The sequence below is a fragment of the Mauremys mutica genome, chromosome 9, assembly GCF_020497125.1.
Source record: "Mauremys mutica isolate MM-2020 ecotype Southern chromosome 9, ASM2049712v1, whole genome shotgun sequence".
Taxonomy (NCBI): Eukaryota; Metazoa; Chordata; order Testudines; family Geoemydidae; genus Mauremys; species Mauremys mutica.
The window spans coordinates 83,501,840-83,525,682 of NC_059080.1; the positions used below are offsets into that span (position 1 = coordinate 83,501,840).

At 40.2% G+C, this 23,843-nt stretch overlaps 1 protein-coding gene across 6 annotated transcripts in view; it reads right to left on the minus strand.

Moving 5' to 3' along the window:
- The window catches only part of LOC123378064 (NACHT, LRR and PYD domains-containing protein 1b allele 5-like), a 36,162-nt gene extending 18,207 nt beyond the window's left edge, over window positions 1-17,955 (minus strand). For 2 of the 6 annotated variants that reach the window (XM_045031537.1, XM_045031536.1), the window contains exons 1-2: window positions 17,622-17,952; window positions 1,937-1,968 (exon numbers count right to left, since the gene is read on the minus strand). In XM_045031537.1, the coding sequence (XP_044887472.1) occupies window positions 1,937-1,968; window positions 17,622-17,659 (70 nt within the window). In that variant the 5' untranslated portion in view covers window positions 17,660-17,952. Of the gene's footprint in view, window positions 1-1,936; window positions 1,969-16,140; window positions 16,211-17,127; window positions 17,426-17,621 lie in introns of those variants that run through there. The other 4 variants (XM_045031539.1, XM_045031538.1, XM_045031535.1 and 1 more) reach the window with 3 other exon arrangements.
- Between the last annotated feature and the right edge of the window lie 5,888 nt (window positions 17,956-23,843).

Below are 23,843 nucleotides of genomic sequence, written 5' to 3' on the forward strand. Positions count from 1 at the left end.
AGGAACAGTATTAATTGTGATGAACAGTTTGGAGTTCAGACAAATGTTAAATGACTTTATGGAAATCAATCTTTTGCTCAAAATGGTTATTAATGACACTGGTCCAGTGTTTCATGACAAACTTATTCAGAACACCGGATTACTGAAAAACATCCTCTCACTTGAGAAATACACACGTTGCTGCTGAGTTAGGAGCTGGCAATAGCAACGTCAGCACATATTTAAAAAGAGTGCACTTTTGTAGGAGTTTTGTAACCCTCAAAAAATTGGTCATAAAAGTGTCCCAGTTTTTGTTTTCGAATGACACCTTTCATCCTATGGATTGATGTGTGTTTAAAGTAGGGAATGTGGGCACACATTATGCTTCTTTTGGCACAGCATCTGGCCATAACCAGATCAGATGACTCATGATATTTGGGGCGAGTTAACCTGTGGATGAATTACTGAAATGATTTGACAGTAAATTCCTATTTCCTTCTCTCACAGACTCCATAATTTAGTAATTAATTATGCTGCTGTCCTTGTTATTCTAACTCTACCTATTCCTTTTTCCTCTCATAAAGATAATTTTCCTCAAGGAACAACTAAAAACAATCAAGAAGTTAAAAGCTTGCACTTGTGACTTCAGTTATTTTGAGACTTTCTTTTAGTTTTTCAGGAAGCAGAGAATCTGACTAATGCCTACAATTTACTTGTAAATTGATACTTATTGAACTATTTTCACTCTCCTTTTAAAGACTTCTTCACTATTGAATGTACCCTTTGAAATTCTGCCAATCCAGTGGCTTAAGGAAAGCATAACATTATGTCACCAGAAAATGCAAGGTGTGTAACCAGTAGCAAATCTGAGGCTCTCAATCCTAGGTGCTGAAGATCAGTGAAAAATGGCAGTGACATATTACAGCTCCAGGAGAGGGAGGAAAGGTCATGGTCACCCACTCTGTCAGCACACCTGCCACTAGTGAACAGAGAATGTGATGCATAATCATCTAGAATCATTCTGGAGGAGGTCGGTCACTCTTCTTTCACAGCCACACAACTCGTGCCATGACAGCAGAATTACTGATTCCCCTACTCATTACCATAGTACATCCAACAAAAAGAGGAAGCAATTCAGAGATTACAAACCCAGAAGGGATCATTGTGATCATCTAGTCTGACTTCCTGGTGGGGAGGGATAGCTCAGTGGTTTGCGCATTGGCCTGCTAAACCCAGCATTGTAAGTTCAATCCTTAAGAGCCCATTATAGGGATCTGGGGCAAAAATCTGTCTGGAGATTGGTCCTACTTTGAGCAGGGGGTTGGACTAGATGACCTCCTGCGGTCCCTTCCAACCCTGCTATTCTATGATAGGCAATGGAACTGTGTTATATGGGGGGGGGTAAAATGAAGATGTGAATTAAACAAAGGAACTCAGTTCACACATTAAGAGCATACAAGAATTTAGATGTATAAGAGCATCTGTATAGATCATCCTGACTTTATTGTAGCTATCATAATTTCAAGCTATGTCATAGTTTCTTTTTACACATTTACTATAATTGAAATTGTAAGGGCACTATAGATCAAATTCAGCCATACCTTATCTCACACAAAACACCTACTAACTTCAGTATTTGGCATTATATGAATAATCCATGCTTTAAATGTGATACACAGAAGTCAGACAAAAACATCATACTGAATTATAAATGCATGATTACCTTTCCTCTAATCATGATACTTTTATAAATAACATGAAAGGAATACATGACGGATCTGAGAAAAATATAAATGATAGAAAACAAACAAAACCCCACAAATTCTTATTCATGAAACTAATGGGATACAAAATAAATGTAGTTTGGTTAATCAGATTGAGATTCAAGTTCAACAGAGTTGATAATCTAATAACAAATCCATTTGAAACTACTGTATATTTTGAAAAGTTACTGTACCTTTTGCTTTTAAAGAGGAAACATCATCACCACTGGAAGACAAAATGATTGGTACATCAATAATATACGTTAACATTTTGCCATATTTGCATATTTTGCCAAGTGACCAGTCTACAATATATTTAAGAAGAAATATTTTTAAATGTAAACCCAAAAATCAAAATGAAAAATAACTAGCTAAATACCCTGAAAATCTGAAGAGTAATTCTGATGTAGGGCTTGATCCTACAAGCCCTCACAGAATAGTTTAGCCTCCTCTGGGCTGTAAAACTTTGTTCTAATTCTGGTCGTGGGCTTGGTGTTGGGTGGCTGGGTAGTGTTACATGCCCTGTGACATCAGATTCAATGATTTGGTGGTCCCTTCTGGCCTTACACATAATGCCTCTGTGTGCATAGCCACACTGGGGAAATGTTTGCATAAGTAAGGTCTATTCTTGTAAGGATTTGCAGATCAGACATAAACACAGCAGAAAGAACAACTAGTTTGGGTGTTGACTATTATGAAGAGAAAAAAGTATAAAGGATTACGAGGTAACCCAATTCATGTCAAAAATACTTCAGTGTTTTAATAATAACTTTCATAGTATACGAATTTTCTTTAAAAATTTATTTTTACTAGAATATTATGAATCTGCATACGAAATGGCAGAATGTAGCTATCTTATAATATAATGGGAAAAACCAACTCAGAACACAATGTCATTATTTGTTGGGGTATCCAAAGGACAGCAAATGTATTATAAACTAAGACTCCAATCCTCCAAATGCTCAAACACATGCTTAACCTTAAGCATGTGAGTAGGCCCATTAACATCAACAGAATGACTCACTTACCTTCAATTAAACTACTTAAGCATGAGCACAAGAGTTTGCAGGTCCAGGGTCTAAGGCACGTGAGTAACTATGCATGTGAGTAGACTCATTGAACTCACTCTAAGTACTCTCACATATAAAGTTAGAGAGACAAGGTGGCTGAGGTAATATCTTTTATTGGACCAACTTCTCTTGGTAAACGAGACAAGCTTTCAAACTTACACAGAGATATTATCTCACCAACCTTGTGTCTCTAATACCCTGGAACCAACATGGCTACAACACTGATAACAACGTATCAAGTTATTCATATGCATGAGTGTTTGCAGTACCAGAGTCTAAAGCTATGTTACCTTTTCAATGCTTTATTTCCTATCCATACTTCTACATCCCAGTAAGTTCAAAATACATTAAAATCACATGAAATGATGAAGACCATTTAAAAGTACAAACAAACAATTTAAGTGTTTGTTTCAAGCTCCTTAAGAGAAGAACAAGTAGCACTTCCCCATTAAGCAACTCATAGTCCTGACTTTCAATGTGTATCCTATCAAAAACCTGGTCTGAAATTCTGATCCCACTGAAATTAGTGGGAAAACTCTCACAAGGCCTCTCTTTTGCTCAGACTTCCAATTATATGAAAACACATAATATGGACCAAAATCCAATAAAGACTAGATGAGGATAAAAACTCAATTTTATGTGTAACCTAAGAAACCAAGGCAAACAATTTTAAAAGTGATTTTTGTATGTTCAATCCAAGATAGCGCAGAGGAGCATGATTTTGCACTTTCTGAAAATCAGGACCATTTATGGTGTCTGAAGTTGTGTTGGGCTAGGAAGATGAAAAGCCAGTGAATGAATCTATTGTGCAACACAGCTCTTCAAAATGTAAGAAAATACAAGACAATACTAATATCTGGCAACCCAGTGCCGAACTATATAATCATCATCAAATACTCCTCCCAGTAACACTAGTACAACACCCCTAGTATCACTGTGAGGAAAACCTTTCATCTAGGCATAATGTTCTGGCATAAACTAAATCCTCACTGTAATCAGACAGATTGATGGTCTGAAGTTCATTTGTATTCTCTTTTTCTTTCTACTTACCACATTTTCTTTCCTTTAATTTCAACCATTAATTAGATCTTCTTGATCTATTACACTTTATCAAAACAACAGGTGTTTTAATTTCCATATTCACATCTAATTAAGTTGACAATCTGCCTTTTTCCTACTGTGTTCTTATACTATTAATCTAGAACATATGAATTATCATTAACACTATTTAATACCTTGCTCATACACCTACTCTGCTGTATAATTTCTTGTCATTAATGTCTTGTATCACTTCAATCCAATCTATGTTAGTATCTCTTCCTCAGTTTCTGGTGTGGTAAGGAAATAAAGGAAGAGAAAGCAATATAGAGAGAGGCTTGATGTCTTGAACTGTTGTTTCCTTTGATAGCACTTACCTAGGTCTTGTAATGTGGTGCCATTTTTTTTTTGTCTTTTTACAATCACAGCTTGCAACATAGTTCAGTAACAGAACTGGTCAATTTTTTAAATTTGAAAACTGCTTTGAAGAATTGTCTATTTTTCAAAATGAAAAATTTCATGGAAAATATGCATTTTCTTTGAAATTTTTCAGGTTTTGATTTTTCATTGTCCTTCTTTCCCCTTTCTCTTCCTGTTGCCTTCCTTATTCTATTTTTTTACTATAAATAAAAAATGGGGAGTAAAGAAAAAGAGGGGAAAAGAAGAATGAGAAAATAGGTTGGGGGAGACAAGAAAACAAACCCCAAATTTTTTCAGAGAAAATGTCAAAGGATTTTTAAAAACTGCAAAAAAAAATTAATATTTTGACCAGCTCTACCCAGTATATATTAAAAAGAGTAAGACACCCAAAAGTAAACTGATGTAGTAACACTATGAAAGCAGGTACTGTATGTGCACTGATTTGTTCACAGTGTGCCTCGCAGTGAATTTTGGGTTCAAATATCAGAGAAACATACAATCACACTGGCTCCCTTATAGACAGTGCTACAAAATGAAACGACTCTCTGATTATGCAAATTTAAGACTCAAAAACCTCAATAGTGTTCCCTTAATTCTGAGAGTCAGTTTTCAAATTGAAGTAGGATATACACGGATTTCCCTGCCCCAATGTGTTCATTAAGCTCTCTGCATTCTGCTAACCAATATCTGCCAGTGTTGATTTTTAGGTTTGGCTCATTAAGATATTTTGGAAGAACAATTGTGTTGCTTTTTGTATTGCACCAAATTACAAATATTATCAACAACTGTTAAGAAACTCCAAACTCACTTGTGGGCCTGATTCCATGCTGCAAATCACAAGGAGCAAACGAATGAACAAGTGCTATCATGCCTGTGTGTTGTTGGGATGTTTCAAGGTCCAAGCAGAGAGACATTTATGGGGTACCCAAAAATTATCTATCACACATTAGTTTCTTACCCTCCAGACCAAGAGTACTTCCCCTGATGCAGGGAATTCTGAAACTCGTGCATTTCCCTCCACAACTGGTTGAGATAAACCAAATCTTCAGTTATAGGGGACCTTGGTGAAGGATGTGTCCAATCCTTGCAGCTGTTCTAAATATTTTTACAGCTACAGAGTCATCAATCTTATGGCTTTGCACAGTTGTCTTAACGGCTGGCACTGGCCCTGGGATCCCTCTGTAGCTTTAATAGCAATTTGTCTAACTGACAAATACACTTGATGGACCTTGGCACAGGATTCCCTAAGACAATAGACTTGGCAGCCTTGCTCAGTTGGTCTTGTGACATAGGTAGAGCCCTGTGAAACTATTTTTATTTTTTATAAATTTTTGTTTTGGGGGGATTTTTTTGTCCTTGTGTAACCCACCCACCTCCTGGGTGTGGTGTTCTGTCCCATCTAGTGGCACCAAGACTATTTAAAAAGAGAGGGAAAATGAGTCTGTCTTACAGCCTTAGCTAACAGCCAGTTGATTTTTAGCTCATGCTGTAGCAGCTCATGCACTAAGCTCCAGAGATCCCCGGTTCAATCCTGCCTGCCGACGACTGGGGTCAATTGGTGTTACGCTTGCGTTTTACACATTTTATCCACTTCGGAGCTCGCCCTGCTGCGGGGTGACGTTTTTGCTTTTTTTCCTTTTATACGTTGTTTTTTGTTTTATTTCGTGTTATTGAGTACAGTATTTGAAAAAAACATGGAGCTCTAGACACGGGTGTGCATCACAAAGCAGTCTTGGAGTTTGATTTTTAAGCTGCTACATTTGGAAGATTCACTTTCCAGCATTGGGGTCTGATCCAATTCCTAGTAAAGTCGACGAGAGTTTCAAAACTCCCAACACAGTCAATATGAGTCTCTCCATTGACTTCAGATCCTTGATAAAAAAAAGTAACTAGAGCTGGGTGGGAAATGGGTTTCTCATACTGTGAGAATTTTCTGGATTTTGAAAAAAATTTCAGTTACAAATCAGAATGAAATGTCACAATCTCAAAAATTTTCACAAACCAATAGTCCAAAAATATTTTTTGATCAGAATGTTTCATTTCAATTCTAACCTTTCTCTATTTTTAACCTTTTTAAAAAAAAAATACACACATGTAAAATGAAAAGTCACTTCAAAGGAAAAAATGAAACTTTTCAAAAATGTCAAAACAAGATGTTTCAACAATTCCAAATGTTTGATATTCAATTTTTTTAAAATCGGATGATTTGTCAGAACCAACCCTTTCCCAGAAAGTTTTGGTTTCAATGAATTAGCATTTTCTTACAAAAAATGTTTCTGCTGAAAATTCCTGACTACCTGTAAAAGTAACCTCCTAAATATAACAGTCAACGTGCTTTTTCAGGCACAAGAGCTATGCACAGACATCTCTCAAGCTGCAGAGCACTATACCCCTTTTACAAATTATTCCACTTGAACTCTACTGGGAATACATGCAAATCAACTACAGGAAAAGAGAAAAAGCACAAAAATCCATGCAGAGCAACTAGAGGAGTCAGAAAGTATGAGACAACTGAAGGAATTAAGATTTTGGTTTCAAAGAGAAAGACCTCAGAGTAAAAGTAGCCTGCCAAATTTGTTCCATCTTCTCCCTTGTGCGTCACTACCTTGTACTACCCTGCACTTTATAGATATGCCCACTGAAAGCAATCAACAAATATCACGTGGTATGTGGGTAGGTTGAAACATCATTATTTGCTGGATCAGTAATAAAACAATTCCAGTTTACGTACAAAAAAAATCCACCAACTCAATCCAGCTAATTTAAGACTATCACTACAAGTAAGAAGTTCCTTAACCAGTCATCTTATAATGTGTCAAGACAGAATTTACCTCTTATATGATTAAATTATTCCCAGCAGTGATAACATGAAATTTAAATATGCTGCTATATATCTGATTATTTGCAGGATCTATTTTTTATTAATTACACAAATGTGTTTATATTACTTCCATGTTCCTTCTACACTCTTCACATACTAAAGAGGGATGACAGATTTAATACTGCTGATCACAATCACAATATATAATCAGATGATACTTCAACAATTTTTGTCTAAGTATGGAGTGAAAATCAGGCCCTTGTAATTAAGTTATGTATTTCCCTTAATGTTGTAGAGATAAGATTAAAAATTAACAAAGTCTGTTAATATACAACCAGATAGTTCAATATGCTGTTATGCCACTTTCTGTTTGCTACCAATTTTGGTATATGCCAGTTACTATTTATAGTTATTGGTTGGCATTAAAAACAGTGCATTGCTATATAAACAATTGCTAGCTGTTCCCAATTATAACCTGCCTTCTCAAAAAAACACATTCAGGCTTCTTCTAGTCATTGGGGTTTTTGGAAAATCACATCAACATATAAAATGTAATTCTTAAATGCAACATTTTGTTTAAAAAAATAAAGATTGTATATGATGCTGAAGGAAGAAAACTCCTGCAGAGTCTTTAAAAGATTTCTTTCAGTCAGAAAGTTTATTACTCAAAGCATGCCTGATACATATATGTATGATATGCCTCTGTAATGCAAATATGTGCAATATTTTGTGTTATACTCAGAGTGCAAGAAACTGAGAAACTAAAATGATAGACCAACTATTTTTTAAGATAACTATAAGTAAAGAGAAGTCTGATTTGTGCTGATATAATCAATATCATAATGGATACTGATTTCTTTAAAACGCAAAGGACAATCTAAACCACAGGCTCTCCTCCTTCCTCAGTTATTGCTGCCAGGGACTTTCTGCTTTGTTGCAGTGGTCATCCATGAAAGAGAATACTGTTTTCCAGGGGCCATTTTTTTTGTTTGTTTTTTTAAGTATTTAGACAGTGCAGTAGGAACCATATTTGCAATGCTGTCTTTTAATTGTTAGTTAAGAAGATAATCAAAATACCACACTGTATGTCACTAAAACGACTACTTTATTGGTACAGAAAAAACAAAGACACGGTTCCTAACAAGCACAAAAAGAGTGCTACTCCAATGAGCAAAAAGCCTGAGGCAGCACCAGGAATGGAGCACGCAATTCAGATTTTCAATTCAATTTTTCAAGATATTACCATTGTTTAAAAAAAAAACACTATTATTATTATTATTAATAAATATGTTTATTGGTAGTAATAGCAGCTGTAGTAGTGAGCATTTATACAGCACCACAAATAGAGGTGGTAACTGAAGCCACCGAAGGAGAAGCGGCCTTGAGAGAAAACAAAGAAAAAGAAGAGAAGGAGACTGAGAATAAAGCCTGGGCCTGTTAATGTCCTCAGATTTCCCTGACCCTTTTCAATCTGTGTTTCAGCCAAGGTATGGCTCAGAGATTGTGCACCACTGAAACCAGCATAATCTCCTTCCAGTAATGCACAAAGATGAGACACCCACATGACTTTTCCAGATCTGTCTGCTGACTTTAATACTTCTAACCATGAGGTGGTATTGATGCAGTTGCAGATGTTGGCAGGGCTAAATGGAGTTGCTTTAAGGGACTCTATTCATTTCTCTTTGCAAGGACTTTGCTGTTTTTACAAGATGACTGTTCATCTGCCTCAGGTACTCTCATTTATAGGGTTCAACAAAGGTCTATGTTGTCATTTCTCCATTCTACTATTCACCCTAAGAGGCTGCTGGGGAAAGAGTGAGATATTTAGATTGCTGTATCCATCAATACACAGATGACACAAAGCTCCATGTGTCTCTCCGGTCAAAACCAGGCCAGTTAGTAACTCAGCTTTCCCAGTGTCCATTTGAGATGAGAGCACAAGCCTGTTCTGGAGAATTCAGGAAACATTCAGAGAAAACGGCAGATTTAATATTGTGTCCCTTCTACTATCACTGAAGTTCACGGTTCAGGAGTTTTTCTGAATCTTGAACTGCTTTTGGACATCCAAATAACAATGGTAGTCCTGTTTTTTTCAACTGACTTCACTTGCCAAGGAATTCCTCCTGGAACTAACTAGCCATTATCTACCTAGCCACTAACATCCATGTTTTTGTCTCAGAGATTGCATTATTGCAAAGCACTCTACATAGGACTCCACCTGAATACCATTTCGAAAATTCAGGTAGTGCAGGATGCAGTTACTTGCTTACTCAGAGATGTTTCATGAAAAGAGATCACACCTATGCTCTGGATATTTCACTGGCTCCCAACTCATTTCTGGGTACAATTTAAGGTGTTGGTATTGACCTATGAGTCTTTTATGGTTTCAGTCCTAAGTATCTAAAAGTTAATAGGACTTAGTTGCTTTAACTTGCAGCTCAGATCAACTGGGCATCATTTGCTGAAGATCCCTAGAATTACTAGCTTAAGTTGGTGATAAGGTATTCTCAACAGAGGGCCCATAAATCTGTAATTCACTTCCCCCTTTGGTCTGGCAAAGCCGACATTTGTTAACCTGCCAGACCAACTGCAAGGATCATCTAATCACTCAAGGCTTTCCTGAGGAGAGTAGGGTAAGCAGGGGCAGACAGTTTTTTACTGTAATTTTTTTGACATTTTCTTAATATATATTACTATTGTTATAAATCTCATGTAGTAAGTGTTTTTATGTTACATGTCAGGTTAGCCACACAGAGACAGAGGTGAAATGGACACTAGCAACAACTTAATTGTAAAAAAAAGGGTGGATTGTCTCCAGCACTAGGGAAAGATGTGCTGCAATATTCTTCACACAAAGCCACCTACTGACTAAACAATGTAATGCAATTTCAACTTTCCAACTCTCTCTCTCTTTTTTCTTTTCCACATTTAAACAATTTTAAAACCAGAAAACTATTTTTTCAAACTAATTTTAAATCTAAACAAATTTTGGTCTGTTACTCATCCCTAAATCATAGGGTTTTTTTAACTATGCAACTAGAACAGGTAACAAGGTGGTGACTAGTCTGCCTTTTGTTTGCAACAGCTGTCTCTGGGAGGTGTGGAACAGGTGAATCTTCTTCTCCTGGTTCTGCATCTGCAATTTGTAGGTTTTGATTGTTGACTCAAGGAACTGAAGATACTGAAAGCTGCTGAAAGCCCCACTGTCTGTCTCAACAGTGTATCATCTGGGTGTGATGCTTGCAGACCAGGTCCCAGCTCATGCCAAGACCCAAGACCTCATTGAACACTGACAAATGCATAGCTGGAAACCAGTCTGGCTTATCTGTGGGTTAATATAGTTAAAATAGATATTATAAGAATTTGTTTAGACTTTATGAAATGCTTGTAGGATGGTGCATGCATTAATCTTACTTATAATATCTGTATCCCATGGTATAAAGTTATATTGAGTGTTTGCATTGTAAACCTCTGTAAACAGGAAAAGAAGAATTAATTAAGGTAAAGTTCTCGTCCTGCACACAAAATGGCCCATCAAAGGCAAATGAGACATTGTGTAGCATCAAGGGACAGAGACCTAGTCGATGGCATTCCTAAATCACTCCAGGAAGGGGAGGCATGCACACGAACTCATCCCAGCAGCTTGGATTTTGAGGTGAAGGGGATAAATATCCATGACAAGGAGAAACGGGGTCTCTTTATGCTGTCTGGACTCTAAGTCTATGTCTATGCGGTAAGTCGACCTATGCTATGCAACTCCAGCTACGTGAATAACATTCCTGGAGTCGACATACCTTAGATCGAGTTACCGCGGGTTCTACACTGCAGGGGTCGACGGGAGAAACTTTCCTGACTTACCTTACTCTTCTCGTCGGGGATAGAGTACAGGGGTCTTCACTGAACCCGCTAAATCGACCGCCGGTGGATCGATCTCAGGGCATTGATCCTGGCCATAGTGTAAACACAGCCTCAGGGGCAAAGATTCCTAAACATAAGCAAGAGATCCCCATGCTGCTTGGCAGGGGTCAGCCCTAGGACATATAGAGCCACTTATTATAGAAGTTTATATTTCCTTTTTAAATCTAAGCCTGCAACTCATTTGTGTGTATATATTTCCTGTTTTAATTCTGTAAAAAACTCATTTCTTTTTCCTAGTTAATAAACTTTAGTTAGATTATTACAGGATTGGGTACAGGCATTGTCATTGGTTTGAGATGTGAGTATAATTGATCTGGGATAAGTGACTGGTCTTTTCTGTTGATAAGGATAGAAGTTTCCAGTCAGTTATCAGTTTAAAGGAATGCAATCCACACAGATATCTGTAGAAGTTCTTATATTGCACTCCATACACTTGCCAGGCACTCCTTTTCAAACTGTGCATATTCTTTTTCTGGTTTGCAAGTGTACAAGAGCAGAATGCACCACCAAGGCCACAGCTACTGTCACTAGCACAGAGCACTGACAGTTTGTTTACATCGTAGAACATTAAAAGTAGAGCAGTTGAGATCACTTCTTTTTCCTTTTTGAAGGAAGTCTTCTGATTTTGTACCCACAGCCAGGATGTATTGGACCTTAATAGTTTATCAGAGGTTCTCTCACTGTAGAAAGATCTTGCAGGTATCAGCCAAGATAATTTACCATCCTCAGTATGTATCTCAGTTCTGGTACATTCAATTCTCTAACTGTTTTTACTTTCTCAAGGGTAGGACTAATTCCATCTTTGGTTACTTTCTGTCCCAAAAATTCAATTTGGTATAGGCAGAAAACACACTTCTCTTTATTTAGCTTGAGTACAGACTGATTAAGCTCAGAACTTTGTTGAGGGTTTTATGTTCTCCCAATGATGACCTGTACACTTTTAAAATATCATCCCTAAAAACGACAACCTCATTTATGTTCTTAAGCAGCTCTGCCATCTTTCTTTGGAAAATGTCAGGAGTGCTGGTAATCCCAAAAGGTAATCTTTGAAAACAAAATCTCCCAAACAGCATAATGAATGTAGTCAGTTTAGTACTCTCTTTGGCTAAAGGAATTTGCCAGAAACCACTTAAGGCATCTAGCTTGGAGAATACAGTAGCTTCTGCCACTTTAGGGAGGAATTCTTTTAGTATTGGGAGGATATATTTTTCTATCACTACTGCTTCATTAAGTCTTTTATGATCCACACAGATTTGTATATTCCCATTTTAACTCATAATAGGTACCATCAGTGTGTACCATGCAGTGGGCTCATATATTTTCTCAATTATATCATTCTTTTCCATTCTCTTTAACTAGTTTCTACTTTATGAAGTAATAGGATAGAAATTCTGCAGGGCATATGTATGCTATATGGTTCAGCACTATCTCTTAAGATTATTTCTACTGGATCTCCTTTTAAAAGTTCAATATCACCAAATATTCCATCAATTTCTTCCACCTTTCTCACTAGACCCATCATGGCAACCATACTAAGACAATGGAGATTGTCAGCCTCCAATCCTCTAATCACATACACATTAAAATTAAAGCTTTTGTCTTTGTCTACTGTTTTTGAGGAAAACTGTCCAATGCAGTTCAAATACCACTGAGGCTGTTTAGGCCAGCATCTGCTCGTTTCAGCTCCATAACTGTAAGTCCCTTCTGACATGACTGTTACATCTACATCCAAATCTATGTGAAAATGAAGAATCTTTCCATAAATATTCAGTTTCACCCTCCAGGAAGGCTCTGTGTCATTACACATGATTGATCCAAGACTAAATGGCTCTTGATTCACAAGGTATGTCTACACAGTACAGTGAGACTCAAAGCCTGGGTTGACAGACTCAGGTTTGCAGACTCATACTACAGCAGTAAAAACAGCTGTGCAGAAGTTCTGGCTCAGGCTAAACTTTGGGCTCTGAAGCCCAGCCCCCTTCTAAGCTTCAACCCAAGCCCAAACATCTACACGGGCAGTTCTCAAACTGTGGCTCAGGACCCCAAAGTGGGTCATGACCCAATTTTAATGGAGTCACCAGGGCCAGCATTAGAGTTGCTGGGACCTGGGGCTGAAGCCAGAGCTCTACCCCCACCTGGGGTGGCAGGGTTTGGGCTGCGGCCCCCAATCCGCCCACCCAGGGCTGAGGGGTTTGGGCTCTGCTTCCCCCCCCACCCCCTTGGGGTTGATAGAAGGGAGTCGCAGTGCAATGAAGTTTGAGAACCCCTGATCTACCCAGCTATTTTTAGTCCCATAGCATGGGCCCTGCAAACCCAAGTCTGCCAACCTGGGCTCTGAGATTCACTGAAGCTCCCTGTGTAGTTGTACCCTCAGCAGTCACTTCCCATACTGCCTTTATGTGGCAGACAGTGGCAAAATGTTCAATTTTTGTGGATTTACAGCATTTGGCTGCTCTAGCAGAGCAAACACTTCTTGGACTGTGATCTTTTCCACATCTTGTGCATCTAGTCTGAAAAGTTAGATTTTGCCCAGGGCTTACCCCACATTGCTTTGAAAACTTATTACAATTGCTTTTTGCAGCTGTATTATATCTCCTGTAGTGGTTCTCTTTGTAAGTCACTTCCTCTAGGCTAATTTCTGGTGGCCACTGGTCTCTATTTTGATGTTTAATATTTCCAGATGTCTCTTTTAACTTTCAGTTTCTCTGGAAGTCCCTTGTCTAAAATGCCAATCACTACTATCTCTAATGTGCTCTTCCCTTTTTGTCTTCAAAGTCACAGTTTTCTGCCATGCCATACAAGCCTCTCATAAAAGAATCCAGACTCCTCACATTTTTGGACATGCTGGTAGAAACATGCTCACTCATAAACCATCTTACGGTGAGGTATAAAAAGCTCATAAACTTAGCCAGCAGCACAGCATAATTGTTCCTGTGGATCTCCTCTCCAAAGGCAAAGGATTTAAAGATATGTTCAGCTTTCCTGCCCATGGCCATAGACTACAAAACTACACTGCACCTCCCCACTCTTCTCTGATGTGGAAACATGCAAATTGCTCCTTCCAATCAGGCTAGCCTAATGGTCTGTTGAAGCTAAAGCTCTCTGGTGAACGGAACTTTGGCAGCTTGACAAAATACTGCACCGTCTATTGTTTGTCTTCTGACACCGTGTCAGGTTAGTCACGCAGAGGCAAAATGGACATTAGCAACAATAACTTTACTGTAAAAAAAGAATGTAGACTGTCTTCAGCACTCTTCACATCACATCACTAAACGTTATAATGCAGTTTAAACTTTCCATCACAACATGTAAGTAGATAACTCAGAAAAATGAAGGGCAGTATCAATGTAAAATTTGATATGTGAGTATTTGATTGAAAATGTGTCAATGCCCATAACATTTCAATTGGCCTCCAGTCTTTTCTCAAAGCAACTGTAGTTCATTAAAAACGTTGTAAGTACAAGTAAACATTTTTATGTAATGAGCAGCTTTCAAATTTTAAACTCTAAGTTATTTCTGTAGTGGAATAATAAACAGGTAAATGAGGTTGTGTAATTTACTTTAGTTTTATCTTCACACTAAGCAGAAAAGTGACAGAACATGAATCGCTGACACTTTCTGCTTGCGCTTTATTAGCAGAAAAGCTGCTGTTAGATAAATCCTGGGAGCCCAGAGAGAGCCTATAGACAGTGGTGGCCTTTTTCATCTCAAGATGTCACAGGACCCACTACTTTCATTCTCTTCCTGACTCTCCTCTCTCATCCAGGCCTATGTTTGGAATTCAGCGGATCAGGACTACTTGCTGCTACTTATGCTTATCTGATGCAATGGGTACAAATAACCTGGGCAATAAATACTGGGCATTTAGCTACAATCATTAGTAGTCCCCCAGCAACTCCTATACTTACCTTGATTCTTTAATACAAGATAAAATTGTTTCTTCCTAGGACTTTCAAGGTGGTCAATGGGGTTTTCACATTTCGCTACCCATCATCTACTGACATACATTAGGGACTCTGAGCATTGGTTTTACTAAATAAGATCTAATCTTCATTGGAAAGTTTCCATTCTTTCCTTTTTATTTCTCCACACCTCCTTTCAGTTGAACAGTTACATGCCCCAGTGAAAAAAGAGACAGGAAAAATTAAACAAAGAAAAAAATGAGATGCAACTCAAGATAATAGATTGTTGTGGCACCTTATAGACTAACAGACGTTTTGCAGCATGAGCTTTCGTGGGTGAATACCCACTTCTTCAGATGCAAGTGGGTATTCACCCACGAAAGCTCATGCTGCAAAACGTCTGTTAGTCTATAAGGTGCCACAGGATTCTTTGCTGCTTTTACAGAACCAGACTAACACGGCTACCCCTCTGATACAAGATAATAGATTGTTACCCAAGACCAGCCATTTACTATCTATTGGAAAGGGATTTTCAGACAGAATTCTTCTGGGGCAACCTCATGCATCTCAGTGTGCTCAATAAATGAACCAGAGGATTATTATTCTGATCCTCCGGCTGCTACTGGAACAGAAACCGAAACAGTTTTGCAGATAAACAGTGGTTATGGTTAAGGCTTTGCAGGCAAAGCTAAATGTTTATGCATATAAATTGTTGAAGTTAATACTACCCAATGCAAACATTTGTTCTTATGTTTTACAAACTAGACAGCACTAAACTCCCTTTTATATATATATATATAGAGAGAGAGACCTATCTCATAGAACTGGAAGGGACCCTGAAAGGTCATTGAGTCCAGCCCCCTGCCTTCACTAGCAGGACCAAGTACTGATTTTACCCCAGATCCCTAAGTGGCCCCCTCAAGGAGTGAGCTCACAACCCTACATTTAGTAGGCCAATGCTCAAACCACTGAGCTATCCCTCCCCACCTGGGAAACATTTTTATTAATGTAAGAAAAAAGTTGGTATAGAAGAGCACAGAAAGAAACCCCATATCACAATATTTGCAAGGCTGATCCATGTATTCATGCTTACTATGCCTGGACAGAAGAAGAGTCTAAGGCCTGGTTTACACTGGGGGGGGGGGGAGGTGATCTAAGATATGCAACTTCAGCTACAAGAATAGTGTAGCTGAAGTCAACGTATCTTAGATCGAATTAAAATTACTTACTTTGCATCCTCGCAGCGCTGGATCGACGGCTGCGGCTTCCCCGTCGACTTTGCTTCCGCGTCTCGCACTGCTGGAGTTCAGCAGTCGACAGGAGAGAGATCGGGGATCGATTTATCGCGTCTACACTACACGCGATAAATTGATCCAATACATAGATCACTACAAGCCGATTAGACGTAGACGTACCCTTAGGGAGAATACAGAACTATGGGGGGGAGGAGTTTATTTAGTTTGACATTGTTATGAGCTGTTTATTGTTTTAGCTTTTGTATGTGCTTTTAGAACCCATCAGATAAGTGCATTTTATATGCTGAATAATAAAAAAAAATTGAGAATTCTATATATTACTGAACAACCTACAATGGCTGAAATTGTTTTGGAGGGAAAATTTGTAACTTTCTTTGGACATGTATAAAACATTCATATTTTTTGGGCTTCTTAAAAATCTGGATCACAAGCAACCTTCATGCACACTCATTTTAATGTTTTTTTCAAGAATTTTTCCGTGAATGTTTTCTTTAAATCAGTAAATTAAAAATAAATATTTTTGATCAGAAACTTCATCTGGTTCTGCACTTCGTTTGTGCACCTCATGTCAGAAGATAATTTTTTTTCAGAAATTCAGATCTTTAACTTTGACAAAGTGACATAGAAGCACCTGTTCCCCTCCCCGTGTTATTATATGGTGCCAATCACTTTAGGATCTGAGCATCTTTCTTGCAGTAATGAGTGTATCTGTCTCCCCCGGTAGGGAAGTGCTATTATCCCCACTTTGCACATGGGAAACTGAGGCAAGGGGTATATTAAATGACCTGCCCAAGATCACACGGGAAATCTTGGGCCGAGGGGGAGGCAGTTTCCCGTGAGATACAAGCCGTGGCTCTGGGCAGACAGCCGGGCCCATGCGCGGAACCTGCTACCAGCCCTTCCTTACACTCGCGGTAGCCTCGAGCAGGGCTTGTCCATCTCTCCCTTGCAGGCTGGTACCTGGGAGGGGTGGAGGCATCGCTGCATCTGTCTGTCTCGAGAGGCCTCCACTTCCCATTCCCGCCAGCTTCTCGGGGGTTCGGCGGAGGAGGAGGGGGCCGGTGACGGCCCGCCCGGGCACACTGCCCTGGGGAGCTCAGCGGGCGCGCAGCCCCCCCTGCCCGTGCCCAGCAATGGCGCCCTTTGTTGTCCCTGTGCGGCGGCCGTCCCCTGCCGCATCCCATCCCGGCGGCCGCCCGGGCTTCCCGCGCCCCGGCCCGACTCAGCCGCCTCCCCCTGCGGCCGAGGCCTCCCGGGCTCGGCCAGCGAGCAGGCCGGAGAGCGCGGCGCTTTGTCCCTGGTACCCAGGCTGCTGCCCTGCCCCACGTTCCCGCGGCCGGGAGCAGCGGGGCTGCCCATCCCCCGGCAGCCAGGTGCAGCCCGCGCCCGGCCCCCGTCGCACGCCCAGCCCCTGGACCCCGCTGCACCGCGCGCCCTGGACCCCGCCTGCTCACCTGCCCTGCACATCCTGACGCTCCTGGCCGCTGGTCATCGTGGCCCGGCCCGGGAGCAGCGGGCGCGAACGGCTCGCGCAGGCTGTCGCGGCTGCAGCTGGAGGCGCCGCGCGGCCTTATGCCTCAGCGCGGGACTCCGGAGGGGAGGGAGGATGAGGAAAAAACAACGGAAGCCTCTAGTGGGGAAGCGGTCGGGTCCCTTCACCGGGGAAGGCGCATCCCCCGCCGGGCTGCTGCTCCCGCGGCAGGGACCAGGCGGCTCTCGCCCGCAGAGAAGGAAGAACTGCTGCGGTCGGAGACTGGCGCGCTCCCAGCGCGGTTGGCGAGCACCTCCAGGGCTAGGACTCAGGAAACCAGGGTTCTGGTCCTGCCACTGCCTGCCCGAGACCTTGGGCAAGTCCTCTCTCTTTGCTTCAGTTTCCCTATCTATGGACAGGGCATAATGAGCCCAACCTCCTTTGTAAAGCACATTGACATCTACTGATGAAAAACCTTATTTAAGAATTAGGTGGTGGTGTATTATGGGTACTTATATGGCCACATTACTGTAGTACAGGGGTGGGCAAACTTTTTGGCCTGAGGACTGCATCTGGGTGGGGAAATTGTTTGCAGGGCCATGAATGTAGGGCTGGGGTAGGGGAGTTGGGGTTGGGGTGCTGGAGATAGTGCAGGGTGCAGGAAGGGGATCAGGGCAAGGAGTTGGGGTGTAGGAGGGGTGCAGCAAGGGGCTCAGGGCAGGGAGTTGAGGTGCAGGAGGGGCACTGGGTGTGGCAGGGGGCTCAGAACAGGGTTGGGGTGCAGCAGGGGGCTCAAGGAAGAGGGTTAGGGGGCTCAGGGTAGAGGGTTGGGGTGCAGATGTTCAGGGTGCGGGCTCCGGCCTGGCGCCGCTTACCTCAAGTGGCTACGGGGTGGCAGCGGTGTGCAGCAGGGCTAAGGCCCTGCCTGCCCTGGCCCCGCACTGCTCCCAGAAGTGGCCAGCATGTCTGGCAGTGGCTCCTGGGGGTAGGGTGGGGCATGCTGCTCCCATTGACTTTACTAAGGGCTAGATTGTAGCTTGGCCTACATTGCCCATGCAGAGGGGTAAAACTTCCCCTTAAGATTCTGAGCAGCATTCTCCAAGCTTGGGTCCAGGCATGTAGGGGAAGCTGGTACTGTCCACCTATTATTCCCGCATTCCACACAAGTGGGCAGAGAGAGGTGGAAGTGGATGGAGCACTACCATGAACTATTTTGAAAACACTAGTATATGTTCAATAAACTACTACTGTTTTCATATTTGCTTTGTTTTCACAGGGCTACCATAAAGATTTGTGAGCTCAACACATGACCTAACTTATCATTCTTTAAAAGGCCCTGTCATTCTCAGTGTTTTCAACCCCATTCATTCAAAAGTCATGAAGAAGGCACCCCAAAAGCAGTTCCACAGGAATTGCTTTCCTCCTGCCCTCTCCCCCACTCCAATACAGAAAACTTTTTTTTTAAATTAAAACTGTGCGAGTAAGCCATACTGAAACCAATCAAGCACCTCTGGATTTACATTAATGTAACTAACTTCTGCCTTAAAGTATTCCTCTATGTCTTGCATGCAGAAGGCCAAAATTCTGCTCTCAGTTACATCAATAGAAATTTTGGGTGGTCCAAGATTACGATTGATAGGACCAAAAGGAGGTAAAAATTCCCATTGACTTCAGGTCCCTAGTAATAATTTATTATATGTAGAAGCAGAAAACGTTCTGCCAAAAGGAAAGTATAAAACAGACCACCACACATGTTGGTAACTTATGCAGCTTCTGCATCTGTGTGTATTATAAGAAAGATCTTCCCTCCCCCCAAAAAATCAAACAAACAAACAAAAACCTTTGCATTAAAAGAAAATTAAGGTAGCCAAGTCAATCACTCAAAAGATAGGAAATGCCAGAATTAAGGTTGTCCCAGGCATAGTTCACCCCCATCATGTGTCTGTAGTATGATACAGTCTTTAATTACATGATCCCATGCTATTTTTTCCACAACACCCCTACTGGTGCATGGGGGCAACCTTAATTCTGGTTTTTCCTAAATTTAGAGTGTTTGACTTTTCAACCTTAATGTTCTTTTAAGAGAGATTTTTAAATGTCATTTTCGGGGGGGGGGATGGGGTTAACTTAAAAAATAATAATGTTATGTTGATATGGGAGATTGTGAGTGACTCCATCTTATATCTCTGGCCTCCATTTTGAATAAACAAGAATCACTGCACCATTAGATGGAATCTACAGGTCATATTGTATTAAAAAACATAGAATTGGCAGGAAAACCAAAGTGGCAGGAAAAGTAAACACCGATTAGCAGATCATACAACTATGAGGTAAATAACAGTGTGAAAGTAGAATGAATTATATTGTAAAAATAAGAATGGATTAAAGAAATGTTGTATGTACCTTTAAGCAGAAATAAGAAATGTTGAAATACAGGTGCCAGGAAAAGAAACATTAGGCATAAACAATGGTGCTAATGGCAAAACATTAACAGAAGATGGGTAAGGAAATAAGATATGCCTAGCCCAGGTAAACTTATCTGATTCTGCTTCCTTTGTTATCTTGTTAAGTTCTCACCCTTTTATCTGTATAAATAAGATAGTTTGTGTCTTGCATGGTGCTCACATTATCTGGGTGTCATTAGCAGAGCGCTGTGCTAATAAAACAGAGTGGTCTGACAAACTGTGAGTCCTGAGTCTAACTTTGACAATTTGGAGGTTCCACCGAGATGGCAACCGTCTTCACTGGGGCTGTGTGATTCCTGACTGTTTTTGTAGGACGACCGTGGCAGCCGGCACCTGGGCATTTGGCCCGAGCGGTCCTCCACTATAACGAAAAGGTGCACGACCACAGTGAAGTCTACGCCATTGAACCTGTTGGTTCCCACTCTGTTCTGGTAGGGATCCCGGGATCTGACATCAGGAATCTGGTCAGGTAATTATTTCTGTGTTTTGTCCGGACTGAGGACTGTCCTGTCTCTGTGTCTATCCGTCCTCCTGTGGAGTGTTTGAGTCCGGGTGCCATCTCCGTCCGGGGATCGGCCGACCAAGGGGTTCCTGTCCCCGCGGTCTGAGTGAGTGGAATCTGCACAATCGCAGCCGCACCGCACTTTGGGTAAAAGCCCTGGTGTGAAAGCAAGGGCGATTGAGGCAGTAGCCTGTGGGCTCCTAACCCGAATTTCCTTCTTGTGCGATTGGTGTGTGAAGTCCTCCTGTATGGGTAACCAGACGTCTAAGTCAGGACAGTTCCCTAAACGAACGCTGGCTCGTTTTATATATTTAGGATGGGTCCAGACTCCTGTAAGAAGGGTCCGGACTCCTGTAAATTTCTGGAAAAATGGTCTAGGCTAACTCAGGGGGATCCCAAAACTCAGTGGCCACTGTTAAAATCTTGGAACAAGACCGAGTGGACGTCTTAAAGGACAAACTCGGCCAACCTAAAACTAAATTGGCTAAAGAAGAGGTTAATTGCTTCATTCAGTGGTGGGAAGAGGGAAATCGTAGCTGGACAAAATAAAAAACTCGCCTCTCTCAAATATTCAAATAATAAGTTGAAAGCTTTATTAAAAGCCTCCTCTCCCACCACCAGACCGAGCGCTCCCCTTTACCCCGTTCTCAAAAACCCACCCCGGATCGATCCAACCCCCTTAATACTCCCATCTCATTGTAAAAAGGACAAAAAGCCCCTTGTTCTGTTCCCCTTTGTTGTCTGCCTCAAAAAAAAATGATTCTTTAGTGTTCCACTACCAATTCAGCAAAGAAGGTGGGTTCCTCAACTAGCCCCCACCCTTCCTGGTCCCTTTCCTTAAACATTTATTTCAAAATTGTGAAGTGACCACAATATCACTCACAAACGGTTCATTGAAAAAAAGCAGGATCGGGCCCAGAAAAGCAGGCAAGCAACAGATAAAGAAACTGAAAAACAGGTTGGAAGCCCTAAGGGCATAGTGTAAGGAGTAAGAAAAGCAGTAAGTGCAGGCATGAACCCCTGGAACAATACTTAAAATGGTGAAATCTGAGGTGATTAAGGTGTTATTTTGGGAGATAAACGAGTGATTTAAGGAAAGAGAGTGAAAATTTAACTCTACAAAGGCTGGAGAGAATTAAGCAGTTAAACTTTGTGAAAATGTTAAAAAGGACCATGTTAAAGAAAGAATTCTTGGTTTCTTTGCAGCCATTCTGAAGGGAAAATGGGCCCTTTTCCAAAAGAATGCCTGTAAATAATCCAAATATATATAGAGCTATGTAAAAACAAAGCAGTGTAAAGGAATAGAAAATGTGTATGTATCTATTTGTCTGTGAAAATATGTAAAGTTCTAAGAAGCTAAACCAGCACATCTGGTTTGTAAAACTCCTGTTTTGTAGGTGTAAGATAAATTGGTTTTGTTTTTGTTTTTAATGCCACTAAAAATTCATTTGACTCTTAATTCAAAGTTGCAAAACTGACAGACCTTTTTGCAAGACACAGGTAATTAGTGTTGTTTGGCTTTGGGATTTAGCATTTAACCCTTAAGGGGTAACTTGATTCTTTATAAAATTTAAAATGTTTTTTTAAATAAAAACCAAGTCATGGCTGCAATAGGGCAGTCAAAATCAGGAGAATAGGGAGAGATTCTGGAGTCTTTTTGTTTGTTTGGTTGGGTTTTTTTTGTAACAATAGCAGATAAGAGCCGTAGTGAAAGAATAAAAAAAAAATAAAAAAATTTAACAGTGCCCCTCTGAAGCAACTGCAGAGGTGAGGTGCATAAAACAAAAAGAAGCAATGTTAAAAACATTGAGCCTTATAATGGCTCTGTGTAATCAGACTGTCACTTTTGATAAGGGTACATGAAAACTCTGTAAAAAAAAAAGAAAGTTACATCGTATGTAAAAATTGATATGGCTAATGTTTAAAAAAAAAAAGTTGTAGTATAGAAGGAATGTGCTTTTTCCCTAGGACATGTGCAATGTATATTGTAAAAAGGGGTAAAAGAAATACAAATGAAATATGCTACTGAATTAAAATCCTATTAGGGCTCCAAAAAGAGCCGCAATAGACTGTTTTCTTTTTCAGATCTCTGTGTGTTTTGTAAGCAGGAGTTGAAAGTGGAAAGAAATCAAAACTGTGGTGAAAGTTGATTGTGTCCCCAAGACAGAGTCTCTGAGCTCTGCTGATGGCTTTGAATCCAAAAGCCAAGCCTGTGTTGATGCAAATTACCTAACTGATAAAGGAAGGTGAACACTGCCAGCACAAAAGAAATTGCCTAAATAAAATAAAATAAAAAAAAAACATGGTATAACAAGATATCTTTAATAGATTTGACGCTAATGTTATTGTTAATATTAAACATTGAAATAAATGTAATGTTAGTAAGTACCCCTTTAACAACGTATAGTATGTATGATTTTTGGAAAAATCCTTTAAGGTAATATGGTAATGATGCTTCTCAGCTATTACCTGTGAATAAACTTAAAGCTTAACACAGCAGGAAAAACATTACAAACTTGGTCTGCTATATAAGAAGAAAAACTTGAGGTACACCACCTCATGAATTTAATAACTAAACAGTAGAATAATTTCCCCATAACCCTTAAAAAGTAGAAGCCATTAAAACCTGACCTGCCTATAAAAAAAAAACAAAAAAAAACAGGAAAATATGGGGGCAATTCCTCTGTTTTGCCTGCAATCAGCAAGGGTATTTGTAAAAGAAAGGAATCTTTTAAGCGACAATCAATGCCACCCTGAAAGGGGTAGAAAAATGTTTTTTGTCTTTCAGAAAATCAGAAAAAGATAATACCAGCTACAGAACAACCTATTACAAAAACAAATGAAAGTTAAAAAAAACATACTGCAATAGCTATGAAATGTACCGAAATGCAGATATTTAGAACATAAAATGTTTTGGGTAATATAAAAAAAATTAAGATTTTGATACATCTGTTAAAGCAAAAAAAAAATAAAATAAAAGATAATTGTTTAATACCTATCAATATAACTGGATGCAGTATGTCTCCAGTACGGTAAGACAAAATTTGTTAAGTGAAGAAATTGTTGTTAAAATTGCACACCAACAGGCTCTGGAAGCAAAGATATGGAAAGTTAACCCACTCCACAGATTGCACCTGGGATCCTTCTGGCTACCTCAGACCTCAAGCCAGTGGGCTGGGGAGGAAGGGAAACTATTGGACACTAGAGGCTTATCCATGCCTGTTGCTCCAAAGCCCTG